Here is a 15,731-nt window from a genome sequence, read left to right on the forward strand (position 1 = left end):
CCCTAAATATTTATATTTTATTTGTTATATTTAATATATTAACATTCTCCAGGCATCACAGCAGTGTACCGAACCCATGTTGAGCAAAGTAAACCACAATTAACCAACATAACACATGCGTAACCACAGACAGATGGAAAGGGAAGAGAATGCATAACATATTACCAATATAATCCTTTTGAATTAGAACAGAACACACGGGGGGGGGGGGGGGGGGGGGGGGGTGAAACCCAAAACATTTCAACTTCTAGTTAATTCTGTCATCATGGTTAATTCTGATTCATGCTATAAATATATGGTTTCATTCTAAGGGCAGATTTTCTTTCGCAGATGCAAATACCGTACAGTTATTTGAGGGGCAGATTATCAGCTGGTGACAATAAGCAGTTTTTAAGCCGCTGACAGCCACGGGCAGAATTATGCCATGGTTATTCAATGCCATGTCCTGGGTACTGAATATACAGGTAAACCGCCACCTCGGAAGTTATGGTGCCAGCTCCCACATAGGCCAAAGGTAAAAATAGGACCACTCAACTATGAAACGCCTTGCTGATTTTCAATGCTTTTAAGATGAGTGTCCCTCCTTACTCATCGAATCTCCTAATTCTCTATTCCTCAGCTCGTTTACTCCACTCTTTTAAATGATTTCCAGGCTCGTTCTCCCCAATCCTAGAAATGAACTACTTGAATCCACCAGACACTGGGGCTTTCTATCGTCTCCCCTTCGTTGTAGAATTCCTTTCCCCTCCCTATTCGATCCGAGCGATCTTTTAAAAACATTTAAACTTTCATTGAAGACTTGGCTCTTCGAAACGGCCTTTTCTTGAACTTAGGTTGGAGTGGCTGTTCTCTGTTGCCCTTATGGTTTGTTCCTTTCTCCCTTCCTTGCCCTTTTCCCGTGTTTCCTCTTAGGTACGAGTCTGATATGACTGTGTATTCTTTCCCGTCACAATTTGTAGTTCCTTTCTGATAATCTCTTTTTATTTTGGAAACAGCTGTGATCTACTAGTTAGGTATGAAGGTATATCAAGCACAAATAAACCATAAAGCAAACCACCTCTTCAATTTCGCCCAAGGGCTGCCTCAGTACTAACCGCACAGTACCCAGCAGTCAGAGGGGATGGCATTAGCCGGGGATGGCCTGCTGAGCAGAGCTTAAGCCTCTCCTGCCCACTTAAACCCCACAGAATATCAAACCCCCTTACAGAACAAAGTTGAATTTGCATAGAGAGCAGGGGGATGGGGGGGGGGGGTGGTCTTCCTTCACGTCAGCGCAATACATTTTGCTTCCTACAGCTAGTCGGAGCTTTTGTAAACCCTGTAATTACAAGTACAGTTTCATTAAACAGCAGCTGCCCTTGTATATGGTTTTCTAATCAATTTGGTCAAAAAGAATGACTTTTAATCAGCTGTTGATAAAAATAGAGGATGAAATTTTAATTCTAACAGATTAACCGCAAACTGAAGATGGTCTTCAAAACCCATCTTGTTCCATTCTCCAGTGGATTTAATGACTATTCAGAGCTCATTACTAAATAGAACAAGATGAACATTTTCCAGTTCATTAAAGAAACGTACTATGTATTTTTGCATTATCCTCATGACTCGTTACAGGGAGTCTTAATTACAAGATAATGGATAATGGTTATTAAGTGCAGACTGCAGTAATGAAGCTCTATTCATTTATACGCCACAGAGACTGCGAAGGGGCAAAACAGAATTACTAGCTTCAAAAGATTAACGAATCAAATTATTATTCAATTTTCAAAATCTCATTCAGACATGGCAGAAACAAGTAGAGATTAAAAACTAGCAGTTTGATGAAAGCAGGGCATTTAATTTTCAGAATAATATCTTGTGCCGTTACCAGAGTAATCAGCTTAAGATGCGATTATTAGCCACACATATCGTCAATTCAGCATTACGTTCCCGAAACGGCCAACAGGTGATTCTTTTCTTTATTTCTTATTTCAGTAACGTGGACTTCTTAGCCAGCTCCTCCGTGACCACAGAAACCTACTGACGGTGGATACCAGCCACCTTCTGTCTGCGACGCACCGAAAAAGAAAAACAAAATTCACAAATGAAACACCTGCGGCCATATTTTTATGTATTTTCCACTCACACCACTGGGGAGGAAGCTCCACCCACACGAACATCCACAGCCACGGAAGCAGGGTCATTTTTATAAACGGGAGGATTACGCACAAGGAGCAAAAGATGCCTCATCGAGACAACATCAGCGCCTGCCTGTCTTTATTTGAAAAAAGGCTCCCAGAACCAGCCCAACAACGCTCAAATATCGACGTGCAAATGGACAACCTGCTGTGATGATGGTGTAACTGAGTTTGTCCTGTGTGTGTGGACATTTCATATAATGTGTGTCTTGTCTGAAAAGAAGGTGAGCCCTTAGGTCCCGCAAGGCCCCGAAGGACCTCAGAGGACAGCCGTGCAACCCCAAGTCTTCACCCGCGGCGACCGCCGTTCACCGAGGGTTGAGCCCCTAGCTGCAGGCGGCCAACGGGACTTCTGGAACCGCGGGGTTGACGAACTGACCCAATACTGGAACCAGGAGCCAAGAGGGCAGGTGAAAAACAGAGGAGTCCAAAACAGGCAACAGGGCAGGCAGCTCACAGCGTAGTCGAAACAGGCAACAGGTCAGGGCAGGCAGCTAGCAGAGTTGTCCAGGAACAAAGCAAAGGTCAAAACCAGGAGAGCAAGGAAAACAAACTGAAACTAGAACGCACGGAGACTGGCCTCGGGAAACAGAACCTGAAGCAATGTCCTGTCTCAGGCCCGCTCCTTAAATACTGTCAGCATTCAACCGCCCAGCCCCAGCCGACATGGCCGGCCAATCGGAACCCGGTTACTGACGAAATCCTTCTGGTTGGTTCCGTCCGACCTCCCAGGTGGGACTACAGCACCGGCCTCCCAATCTAACTCCTCTGAGGCGGAGCTTCTGGTTCCCGCGCCCGTAAGTGGAGGAGACGCCGGCCATCGCGTCTCGGCGCCATTCTCCCCACTGGCGCAAGCACGGACCTCATAGCCGGTGATCGAGGCCCCGGAAGCCACGATCGCCAGCCTACGGCCTCGGCCCCGGACTGGGCGGCCATCGCCGCGGCCTCAAGAAGGCCGGCCCTCGCCGCAATGGACACCGGCTCCCGCCTCTCGCAGAGGAGCAGCCGGAGGGAGCGACGGATGTGACAATGTGGAAACTTCGTAACCCTGAGAAAGCGATGCACGACCTTCTCGTGCCCATACGTAAGACTCGAGTAAACAGTTTTAGAAAATGCATAAAATCACCTTAATACTTACTTATTTAATTTCATTTATATTCTACCTGAAGACCAAACGGAGAACAATAAAACACACGTATCAGAACATGAGCCAGAACAGATAAAGGAACAGGCTGGAACGTCTCATATTACTGTGCCAACACTCAGCCCCCAGGATATGCCAAAAAAAAAACCCCTAATGGTTCTTTAAAGATTTCTTGAACAGCCCTAAATTCTTGCAAGGACAAAGATACCCAGGCATGTGATTCCACAAGAAAACTTGTAGGGAGTCTTTTACTAAGGTGTGCTAAAAATCAGCTGGTGCTAAACGCCGAGATGCCCATTATACTCCTATCGGCGTTATACCCACACTAGCCCACTCCTCAAGTCACTTCACTGGCTCCCTGTCCGCTTCCGCATACAGTTTAAACTTCTCTTACTGACCTTTAAGTGCATCCACTCTGCAGCCCCCCATTACCTCTCCACTCTCATCTCTCCCTACATTCCTCCCTGTGAACTCTGCTCACTGGACAAATCTCTCTTGTCGTCCCCCTTCTCCTCCACTGCTAACTCCAGGCTTCGTTCCTTTTCTCTCGCGGCACCTTATGCCTGGAATCGACTTCCTGGACCTATATGTCTAGCTCCGTCTCTACCTGTTTTCAAATCCATGCTGAGAACCCACCTTTTCACTGCTGCTTTTGGCTCCTAGCCTCTACCATTTGCCCTCCCTTGTTCCTTCCTTCCTTCTCGCCCAGTAATTCCCTCACCCGTAACTGTCTTGTCTGTCTGTATTATTTAGATTGTAAGCTCTTTTGAGCAGGGACTGTCTCTTTGTGTCAGGTGTTCAGTGCTGCGTGCGTCTGGTAGCGCTATACAAATGCTAATAATAATATTGGCGTCTCAGCGTTTCACGCCAGCTGATTTTTAGAGTCAGCTAAAACACTAGTGCACCAAGTAGTAAAAGGACCCCCTTAGAAAATTACCGCCTTCTACAAAAACATACAAGGTTCCAATTCCCAGAATGACTGGGAACATTTTGTGACAGAAGAGTCTTGCACAAGTTCTGGATTCTCGAACACCTTCACAGACCACTTTTCAGCATCCCCAAGGCCTCTGGAGCAATCAATCAATCTACCCATCCAAAGATTTCCTAAATTTCTCATTTCCCCGGCATTTGACCGCTTTATGCCTGGGGAATGCAGTGCATGTTCATTGATACTTTAGATGAAGCACGGTACAATGACGATGGTCTAACCAAAGGAGTCCCTCCCCCGCCCAAAATCTCTCCGTGATCACTGGATAAGGAATATAAAATCAGAACGCAGCTCAGTGAGTCACTACTTTGTAAATTATAGCATTAACCTGTGAAAAGCAGCTCGGATTTATCGTGAGTCTGACGTTGTAGAGGGTTCTGCGACTTTCGTTAACACAGCGCTGGAGCTACTGAGCCTGGGAAGGAGAGCGGTCCCTAACCTTGCAAAGTCTGGCAATGCTACGGATCTTGCCAAAGGAATCTGCCACTGGCTAGATCTGTCACGCTGCGTTGTATGGACAGGAGCACAAGTCACAAATTCAAATCCCCCTCCCTATCTCATCAGGACGTGTTCAGGCATAGTATCAAATGGGTAAAACTTCTGTGTCCTGTAATCAATCTGTGAAGGTACAATTCACAGCCACAACCCTTCGTAGAGCAGGAATGCACTTCTTTCAGTACCTGTCCCCCCCCCCCCCCCACCACCCCACCCCCTTCCAGTGCTTTTTCCAGGGATTTTTCCACAGCACCTGTTAAGAGAGCCCTCTGCAGGCCAGACCACGGCATTACAACTGGTGTCTGCTAATTATCTGTAAACTGATTCAGTGCAATTCCAAATTTGCCTTTAGTTAATTGCTACTTTTGAATGCAGACCCCGTCTTCCTCACTGTATCCTGCCTAATTTACTTCAGCCTAATTTGGCTGTTGCTGGGGATGGAACTGAAGTGCATAAAAAAGTAACAACGGGGGGGGGGGGGGGCACTTTTGTCTAAGGCTAGTCCCCTTCTGTAGGACAACCGTGCTGCCAAATCGCTTTGCACCTGCTCCCCAGCAGCAGGATCTGGCTTTTGTAAAGGGTCTGCCTGGGTCACGTGGCCCTCAGCAGCACCGGCGTGTATAAAGCTAAATACCTACCTTCCCCCACACATACCACAAAAATATCTGTCCTACGTTAAATCTTCCTAGAATATGTCAAGGCTCTCTGAATTGGTTAATAATATCCCTCTATCACACGTCAATAGATAAGGTACAGCTGGCATTTCACGTCTCACAGTACAAGAGAAATGTCTTCTCTGAAGGAAACTTTGGCACCTTTCTAGAAACTAAGGCCTCCTTTATATATCAACCTATGAGAACGATCGACACATCAGCTTGGTACGTTACTGACACACGGACAGGCGATGAATGCCAAATCTGATGAGATAAAGCATACATTCTATAACTAACGGATTTAAATCATTTCAAAATTATCTCCCGCAGCAACTGAATCCTTCGAAAAATGTTCACTAATGAACCAGAGGAGTGGTTTACAGATCCACTGGAGTAAACCCGTTTACGAAAAGGCCAACAGGAACCCCATGACAAAATTACGACAAACTCTGGGATTTCTAAGGGTGGCTGCATGTGAAAGGACACTTAACAGTTCTGTCCTATGCCTGGTCCTTTACTTTTCCCATCTATCAGATCTTTCAAAAACTTCAGCAATATTTTTAAAAAGATTCACAAGGAAGATACAAAGTTATCACTAGAAAGAACAAAAAGAAGATTCAATATCTACAGAAACTTCCCCACAAAGCAACAAAATGGTATTTTCTATCCAAATAACACAGAAGAGAGGGAAAGGAAGCTTAGCGTGTCTTCCCCCCCCCCCTCCCCCTTTCCAGGGGGCAGCCTAGGGTCTAGGTTCCTTTCAGCTTTATGTCAAATGTGCAGTGAACCAGAGTGTATCTTACCTAAACAGCTTTTCTTGTGCACAAAGACCTCCCCCCTTCCTCCCCACCTCCCCAAGACACACACACTCCAGAATCCTGTTCTGAAGCTGAAATTTGCACAGCTGAAACTCTCGGTGAAACCACAACATTTGCCCAGTCCCGGAAACAAGCCACGTGCAAGAATGAAGAGCAGATACTCTGACGCACATGATCATCAGGTGAAACGGTTTTCTGGGCCCCTAAGTGGAACCCATGGGTGCAGGAACCTGATCCCACTTCCCTCTCCCTTCTGAGCCGCAGGAGGGGAATGTGTTAGGTCTCTCCGTTCGCAGCCCTTCACAGCATTCAGCATCTCCCCATCGGCAAAGCCCCTGCTATACTGGGTTGCGTGTTTGCTAAACTGCTTCACGGGGCCCACGCTGGTGAAAGGCAGTGTTCAATGGCAAAAGCCTTCCTTCTAAGCTTGTTCTCTTCAGGCTCAGCAGTCTGCTATGATCCACGTCTGGAGATGGCAAAAACTGTAATTGGGATATTCATGCCGTTTTCAGTATTTCAAAAAACCAATACACCACCCGCTGGTTTTATAAGTGTTCCTCCAAGCCGGTGGTTCTCGACCCATCTTTGGGACACACCTGTCAGGTTTTCAGGATACTCGCCAGAACTTTAAAGGCAGCCCTGAAAACTCATCTTTTCTCAAATATTTAGTGCGTTTCTATATTTTAAATTGTTCTTGGTGCAACTGTTTCTTTCCCGGTTTTTTTGCATTCTTTTCCCTTTTCTTGTGTTTTTAATTATTTGGTTTAGTTGCTAAAAAAAGACGATTATCAAGTCTGAATAAACACAAACAGGAACACAACTGAGATTAGTGCCTGCAAATGTATCTCATGCATATTCATTATGGGTATCCTGAAATTCTGACTCCCGGAGACTGTGTTGAGAACCACTGCTCTAAGCAATCCCTGTCCTCTTGTTTCTAAGATTGATCCAAAAATCTGAAAACTATCAGACCGCCCAAAACACGGCAGCAAGGCTCATATTTGGAAAAACACAATTCGAAAGCACCAACCCCTCTGAGAAAAACTGCGCTGGCTCCCTATCAAAGAACGTATTGCATTCAAAATCTGCACCCTGGTTCACAAAATTATCTACGGCGAAGCCCTGGGGTATATAACAGACCTCATAGACCTGCCAACTAGAAACACAACAAAATCAGCACGAACATACCCGAATCTCCATTACCCAAACTGCAAATCAACTTATGCATCCAGCTTCTCCTATATAAGCACACAACTATGGAACGCATTACCTAAAGCCGTAAAAACAACGTATGACCACCTAAACTTCAGGAAATTACTAAAAACCAATCTGTTCGAAATGGCATACCCTACCGACCCAACCCAAATACCTAAACCCTGCAACACAAGCAAAACCAAAGAGCCTATGGACAAAACATAACTCCCCCTCCCTACGATCCACTATTGTGTCTTGTACACACGAACCTTAATATACCATTGCTCACTTTGTAACCGTTAGACTGGAACTGGCGATCGCCAATACGGTACTATGTAAGCCACACTGAGCCTGCGAGTAGGTGGGAAAATGTGGGATACAAATGCAACAAATAAATAAATAAAATAAAAATATTAGGGAAAGTGTCCAAAAAATACTCGGCTCATGCCCTGTCCACTCAGATAATGCTGCTTATGATCCCAGACTCCATCCACAGATATCACTATAGCTGTCACAGCTACTGGAATTCACTCCTTTTGCCCAAAGGGGCCAAATTCTTCCAATCTGCATTTCTCTAAGTAGGGAGGGTTCCCAGGTGACCCTACTACTACTACTACTTATCATTTCTATAGCGCTACCGGACGTACGCAGCGCTTCACACTTGAACATGGAGAGACAGTCTCTGCTCAATAGAGCTTACAATCTAATTATGACAGACAGACAGGACAAGTCAGGGATAAGGACAAAGAGTAGCAAGATTCCGGAATCCCAAAGAGTAGCAAGATTCTAGATTCCCAAAGAGTAGCAAAGATTCCGGAATCCTGAAGAGTAGCAAGATTCTAGATTCCCAAAGAGTAGCAAAGATTCCGGAATCCTGAAGAGTAGCAAGATTCTAGATTCCCAAAGAGTAGCAAATATTCTGGAATCCCAAAGACTACTACTACTACTACTTATCATTTCTATAGCGCTACCGGACGTATGCAGCGCTTCACACTTGAACATGGAGAGACAGTCTCTGCTCAATAGAGCTTACAATCTAATTATGACAGACAAACAGGACAAGTCAGGGATAAGGACAAAGAGTAGCAAGATTCCGGAATCCCAAAGAGTAGCAACATTCTGTGTGGAATCCCAAAGAGTAGCAAGATTCCGGAATCCCAAAGACTACTACTACTACTAATCATTTCTATAGCGCTACCGGACGTACGCAGCGCTTCACACTTGAACATGAAGAGACAGTCCCTGCTCGATAGAGCTTACAATCTAATTATGACAGACAGACAGGACAAGTAAGGGATAAGGGTTAGGACAGACAGGACATATCAGGGATAGGGGACAGTTGAAGGTTTAGGTTTAGGAGTTGAAAGCAGCATTGAAAAGGTGGGTTTTTAGCCTAGATTTGAAGATGGCCAGAGATGAGGCTCCTGGCCAGCAAGCTAAGTTAGGTCTGTGCTTGTCCCATTGCACATTCTGACTCTGTACTGCTGTTTTCCTTGAGGAAATCTGAAGTCACGCATGCAATGGGACAAAACCAGCAGCCGACTGGGTGGTTCATTAGTATTGGGAACAGACGTACTCTGGATAGTTACACATGTGCCCACCAACCCACTTACAAGAGGAAGAATAGAAGATTCTGTGCACTACCTGCCATCATGGCCACCAGGCTGGCCTTGTAGATGTTGGTGAGGGAGCCCAGGTCTCCTGTGCCAAGGATTGTTTTCATGTGGGCCTCACCACAGGTCTTGTGGAACTGGCAGATTTCGTCATATAGGGCTGTAGAGGGAAAATATTCAAACATTTTTAGTAAAGCACAAGTTCCAAAATTAGTCCCAGTGTCTCCCTGTGCTGTTGCCACCCCACTACCTGTTTCCTCTCTCTGTAGTTCAAAGATTTACAGCAGTAGCACGTCCCAAACTGGAATCCAGTCTCAATGACTCCCCTGTGCTGCTGCTGTCACCCCACTATCTTTCTTGTATGCCTAGTTGAAATGTTTTTAGCAAGAAGAGTGAAAGGGAGAAACATGAGAAACCAAAAAGCTGCGGATGAAAGTGTTCTTTCAATGTTGAACCATCTGTGAATACCTTTATATAGCATCCCGATGAAGGTCAGCAGGCCTATAATGATTGACTGCAGAGGGTGGGTATTACTCTTTACAGCATGTGCTGCGATTAAACGGCAGATCACATCATGGGCTCCCCTCTCTCCCGTATTCTAAACTATCTGGCCTTTGGCAGAGCATTTAACAAAGTGCATTATTTTGGGTCCAGTGATGGTCAGACAGGTTTACCTTCCCACTGGCCAGTTAGCACCAAAGTCCTATTAATAACAATATCAATCTCAGACGCTCCATCCTCCACTGCCAGCCTAACTTCCTCCAGCCGTGTTTTCAGGTGTGTCTGTCCTGCAGGGAATCCTGTTGCCACTGTGAAAACAAAAATATGTCCGTACGTTGGAATCCCTAAGAAAAAGATTTTATACCAGTACAAGAAGCAGCCGCTAGCACTGACTTAAGGATACTGGTAACCTGTGCTTTGCATACCTGAAGCTACTGGGATCTTACAGCCAACAGCCTTCAGGGCTTGTACAGCGTCACACACACGAGCAGGATAGACACAAATTGCACCAGCAGTAATACCTAGAACAGATCAGAACCACAGATTGACCAATTGGTTTTCCATAAAAATTGTAAACCGCTCTGATGTTTACTATTAAAGAATGCTATACCAAATTTGCTGAAATCAATTACAATTTAGCATTGACAGAAAATGTACTCAATAAAGAATAAAAAAAATTTAAAACAAATATACCACAAAAATATTTTATTGCATAGAATCTTGTGAAGTTTACTGATCTGGATTACAATTTAATTTGTTGGGATACTGCAGGAAGTCAGTTTTTCCATCTCAACAAGACAAAAATAAAAAGATATAGAATAGTAAGAAAGGGGGAGGGGAGGTAACAGCACCCTGACATATAACCTGAGGATACATTAGGAGGGGATAATATTTATTGATTTATTTAGATTTTTTTGCTCACACCTTGATCATGCATATTCATGGCTCGCAGGAGGTCCTCTCTGATTGGGTGCTTGGCTTTGAAGCAGAGCCTGTGAACGTTTGAAGCTGTGTCATCACCCGACAGTGTGGTGAGATCTATACAGGTGACGGCCCTGAGCAGCCAGGCAGCCTTCAGTGGGGAAGAAAACCACAGCATGAACACACAAATTCATTTGTAGGGGAGCTGCACAGGGAACTAGACTTAAGTATACTTTAGGAAGTAAAGTCGGCCATTAAACTGCGTGAAGAGCTCTTCGTCCAGAGTCCGCAGCAAGGAGACACAAACGCACCTAACCTGCAGAGACCACGGCACCAGACCTACAGGGGGAATCTGGGGTCTGCAGAGTAATACATCCAACTGCAAAGTTACATATGTGTTGTCATCACCTGTACAGACAAGCTGAATTTCAAAGAGAAGGTGCTCACACAGACGTGTTGGAGGCTAAACGTAGATACAGAAGGTTGGTGCAAGATCTTCATGGTGCCAACAAGCCAGTTCCTTACCTCTTCGAAAATGTATGTTCAGGACAATTTTAGTTTTTCATGTTTTTATTAACACAAGTAATATACATACTACCAACTCCAAATGGTACAATATGAAAAGACTCAGGTGAAGTAGAATGTACATAAGAAAATGCAATTATCCATCATCACATTTTTCCTATCCCCCCCCACCTCCCCTCTTCATACCAGCTGCCCCCCTTCCCAACCTCCCACCTCTATCTCATATATACTAACAGACAAAGCCCTAGATCCAATCCCCCCCAACCCCTTCCCTCCCACCAAGCCCCCTCTTCATCCCCCCTCCCATACCTAATCTCCTAAATTACCCCTCCCACTCTATGTCCCCTTGGAGTTCAGGATGATTTTATAAAAGCCATTTCTTCACGTGCCAGCATGCACAGGTGAAAGGCCTCTTACAAAATCACCCCAATGCACGTGCTAGGGAGGAGCATGGATGAGGATGGGTGGAGTTATGATTTGCATGCATTACACAATATGCTTTCCTACAACTACACCGAGATCCTTACCCCAAAGCGCAGAAGGGTTACCAGTATTTCCAGATAATGAGCGCCTACATCTCCTGATTTTTAAAGGGGAGTTTCTGTAAGGACACTTCTGCCATCTTGCTGTCATGCCCACCATAACCCCTTTGGCTAGATGCTGGGTCTCAGGTAGGTATTACTGCTGCTGGCTTCCTGTTTCTGCACCTTCTCCACTTTGCAGAAAGAGCCAGGCCTTCGGAGGCTGTGCTTTCTAGGTCAGAAGTGATTTCAGTACCACAGGTGGAAACACAGGCCTCCAAAATCTGGTTCCCTTGGGAGAAGAAATCAGCCATCTCAGAGTGCCTCTACCTTCACCCCTGGCCTCAGCCCCAGCTTTCTCCTTGCAGACCCACCAGGGCCTCTGCCACAAGAGCTCTTCTTCATTGTTGCACCAGTCTACAGACCTATCTACTGGAGACAGAGAATACTGACCAACTTCTTGGTACCAATCTATTTCAGAAGCCAAAGAGTTTACCTGTCTCCATCTGCTGTCAGGAAGGACAAAACCCATTCATCCATACTGTACAGGCAGTGGCAAAGAGGAAAGGGAAGTTTTTGGAGTCACTGGATTTTACCACTTCAATTATTTAAAAAAATCACCTTAAATGGAAGTTAATTAAAAGAGAACTCACTTGCCAGTCCTTCTTTACAGTTCTTCTAGTCTGAATTTGCTCAGCACGCCGGAGAACTGCGGGCTGATTCACTTGCACTCTTGAGATCCAACCAAGGTCTAAAAAAAAATAAATAAATTCATACACCGTTAACAGGCAAAAGAGGCCACATGCAATGAGGGACCGTTGGTGGAAACCCAAAAGCTATGACATTGGGGTAAATTTACTGAAGTACAGGGAAGAAAGGTAGGAAGAAATTTAAGCTTGTTTGAGGAAAAGGTTTATGTAGGCTGACACCGTTCCGGGAATGTGCAGCCACCACATCTGTAAACATTGTTTTTTTAATTACTCAGAAAGCTCCTGAAGGTTTACGTGACAACTGTAATTGAAGAGTTGATGTGATTTGCTGTCCAAGGTCAAGAGCTGCATCCTTGGAAGGGTTATGCACCTTCCACTGAGTGACCACAGACAAAGAAGTACCACAAAGTATGCAAGATGGGGCTGAATTTGATGGAGTGAGCAGTGATTTTTGTTGTTTTGTTTTTATACAGCTGGAAACCAGGATTCAAATCCTACCACTGTTCTTTGTAATCTTGGACGGTCACTTCCCATCCGTACTGTAAATTCTTTATGACAAACTTATACCTCAAAAATGTTGTCAATTGTCTTGAGCTGATATTGGGAAGGTGCTGAATAAACTCAAAATAACTGGTGCTGTAGTAAAGCACAGGGAACCCTTTTTCCTAAGTTGTTTGAATGTGAAATACTTTTTTTTTTCCTTCTGGAAGAACATCTGGACATATATTAAAGCTATTATTCCAATTAAGACAGAACCTTCACTTGATGTTATCTTTCTGAGATCTCTACATCCCACTTTAAATTTATCTAAATACCATGAGTCTTTATTTGATATTTTAATATCACATACAATTCAATAAAGTATAAGCAATTTGGAAGGACCTATCTTCTTTGAATCCAGTTTTTTTTGGGATGGAATACAATACGCTTTGCTTATAAATATGAAACAAAGGCATCTGACTGTAAAGGAACTATGGAAACCTGTGGAGGACAATCTTCCTAATAACTCAAACTCTAATCCTTAACATTCCTTTTGTTTACAATCTTTTTCATTTACTGTATTTTCTTAAGTAATGTTTTTGTTTTTACTGTTCTTTGCTAAAGTTGCAAACAATGTAAACATTCATAATGTACATTTAGATCATTTTTCCCTTTGTCAATTGTATAAAGTAAAATGTTTGAACTTAACCCCCCCCCCCCCAAAAAAATAGTTATTTTATTAACTCTGTATTTATTTCTACAACCTACAATGAATAATTTTCCATAATCAGCTTTTGTCTCAGCTAAATTCAACTCAAACTGCTGAGACTCCAGCTGATGAAATTTCAGATCATGACTGATGGCCAAAATCAGCCCGTCAAGGTCTCAGTTTGGGAGTTTTTCAGAAACAGAATCCGATAGTGATAAGGACCCTACGGCTCATCCGATCTGCCCACCTTGCACCCGATTTCTACCTTTTCTGTGTTTTGTGTTCACCCTAAATGAACATTTTGCCTTGCGCCCTTCTCAGTTAAGTTAACTCAAGGTTTCTACCCTGCCCAAACGCGTTATGTAGGTGGCTTACGTTCATACTTTCAGACCCCAAGTCCCCCTAAGGATTCTGAATAATTAAACTCAACAATCGTGATCACCCCGGAATGAGCCTGTAAAACACAGAACTGCACATCAAACTTTTAAAACTTTGCTCTGAATATATGTATATGAGGGCAGTTTCCAAAACTATTCACCCAGGTAAATATGGGCTATTTGAAGACTGAGCAATGCCCTTGTGGGTAAAAGTGCATCCTGATTGAGTTTCTGAGATGCTGTCTGCTGCCCCACTAGGCAATTGCCTGGTCTGCCTAGTGGCTGTTCTGAGCCTGCATTGTACAGTTGTTATTACAGGCTCCTAGTTCTACCCTTCCAGAAGAGTCACTGATGCCCTCCTTCACCCGCATCCCACGGTGCCTGTCCTATGTTAATGTATTTATTGCATTTGTATCCCACACTTTCCCACCTCTTTGCAGGCTCAATGTGGCTTACAAGGTTGATGCGTGCATTAATTTGTATTTTAGACCTTTACAGTTGGGAAAATGGAGATTAAGGAATGTGCGAGAAGATTTTTTAGCATTCCTGTTCACGCTGCAGGTACTTGAATAGGGTTAATAATCATAACATACTGTAAAAAAAACTGCTTTAATATGTAATTGCTCTGGGAAAAGATAGATCCCTGCTAAGAAGGGGGTCAGCTAAAGTTAATCTGAGCTGTGTCTGAGACAGAAGCATCCAGTGATAATGGAGGGGGCTTAAAAAGTAGTCCTTGATTCTGTTTTCCCCATCCTGGTGTATTACAAGACCTCCAGGCTCCAGCACTGATTTTGCTCTGTTGGGAATGTAAACTCAATCAAACCCAGGATTGGTCAGAAACTCTACAATGGGCTCTCTCCTCCCTGTGCCTGGGCTCAGCTCCTAAGCTCCACCTTCCCATATCTGGGCTCAGACCCCCGAGTCACCCTGAGGATTTTGAATAATTAAACTCAGCAATCATGTTGAGTGAAGAAATTTACAGCCTGCCTAGAGCCCAAGTGCTTAGGAGGGGCCTCTTAGTTCTGCTAACTAAAGAGTTCTGGCTGAAAAAATAAACAGTGTATGGGGGGGGGGGGGGGGGGCAGTACAGCCAACACTGCCTGCCAAAGGTCTGTCCATTCTCCCCATCTCCTTTTAGCAGCAGGTCTTACCTGCTGCTGTCTCTTCTGCAGGGGTTTCCTCTGCAGCCACTCAGTATCACACAGAAATACTGTCAGGAAACCCAATGCATTTGTTTGCCTATGGCCCAGCAAAGGGTTAATGCTACCCACCAGTGTCTGGGCTCAGCTCTCATGCCTCTTGGCTCAGCCTATCCTGTGCCCTAGGCTCAACTCTGGCAAGCCTTACCTAAGTCAGTGCCTGGGTTCCTAGCAGACATGGTGAAAGGATCTCTGCCCAGGGAAATGTCCGCTGTCCTGCCAGAGTTTAGAGGCAGCTAGTAAAGCACTGGATTAGGCCCAGATCAGCCCTGCCCCTATTGCACTTCCTGGTCCCAAATACCGTATTCCTCCAACACAGGCAGCCAGCAGCACTTTCCCTGCACGAAGGAGGAAGGACAGCTTGTGCAAAGGCATTATGCAGTCATGTGGATCTCCTGAAAACCAGCCCCGGAATATAGGTCTATGGGACTGGACTGCAGAACACTGCCAGTCCCTGTGTCACTTCTGCAGCTATTACACAGCCCCGTTTGCCAGCTGAGATTTGATAAAATGGAGACTGTGCATGCAAATTTATCTCATGCATATTCATTGTGGATTACCCAGAAAACCAGACCTGTGAAGTGTGTCTGCAGGACTGAACTATAAAACACTGCCAGTCCCCGTATCACTTCTGCAGCTATTACACAGCCCTGCAGGTATCCTTAGTCTGCCAGCTCAGATTTCCTAAAATGGAGACTGCGCAGAC

At 44.7% G+C, this 15,731-nt stretch overlaps 1 protein-coding gene across 1 annotated transcript in view; it reads right to left on the minus strand.

Annotated features, from left to right (window-relative positions):
• The window catches only part of DERA (deoxyribose-phosphate aldolase), a 28,463-nt gene extending 12,967 nt beyond the window's left edge, over window positions 1-15,496 (minus strand). The window contains exons 1-6 of the mRNA XM_030214226.1: window positions 15,174-15,496; window positions 12,204-12,301; window positions 10,508-10,655; window positions 10,009-10,104; window positions 9,757-9,891; window positions 9,114-9,242 (exon numbers count right to left, since the gene is read on the minus strand). Coding sequence (XP_030070086.1) covers window positions 9,114-9,242; window positions 9,757-9,891; window positions 10,009-10,104; window positions 10,508-10,655; window positions 12,204-12,301; window positions 15,174-15,204 — 637 coding nt within the window. The 5' untranslated portion in view covers window positions 15,205-15,496. The remainder of the gene's footprint in view (window positions 1-9,113; window positions 9,243-9,756; window positions 9,892-10,008; window positions 10,105-10,507; window positions 10,656-12,203; window positions 12,302-15,173) is intronic.
• Window positions 15,497-15,731: the final 235 nt, after the last annotated feature.

This window comes from Microcaecilia unicolor, chromosome 9, assembly GCF_901765095.1.
Source record: "Microcaecilia unicolor chromosome 9, aMicUni1.1, whole genome shotgun sequence".
NCBI classification, from domain to species: Eukaryota; Metazoa; Chordata; class Amphibia; order Gymnophiona; family Siphonopidae; genus Microcaecilia; species Microcaecilia unicolor.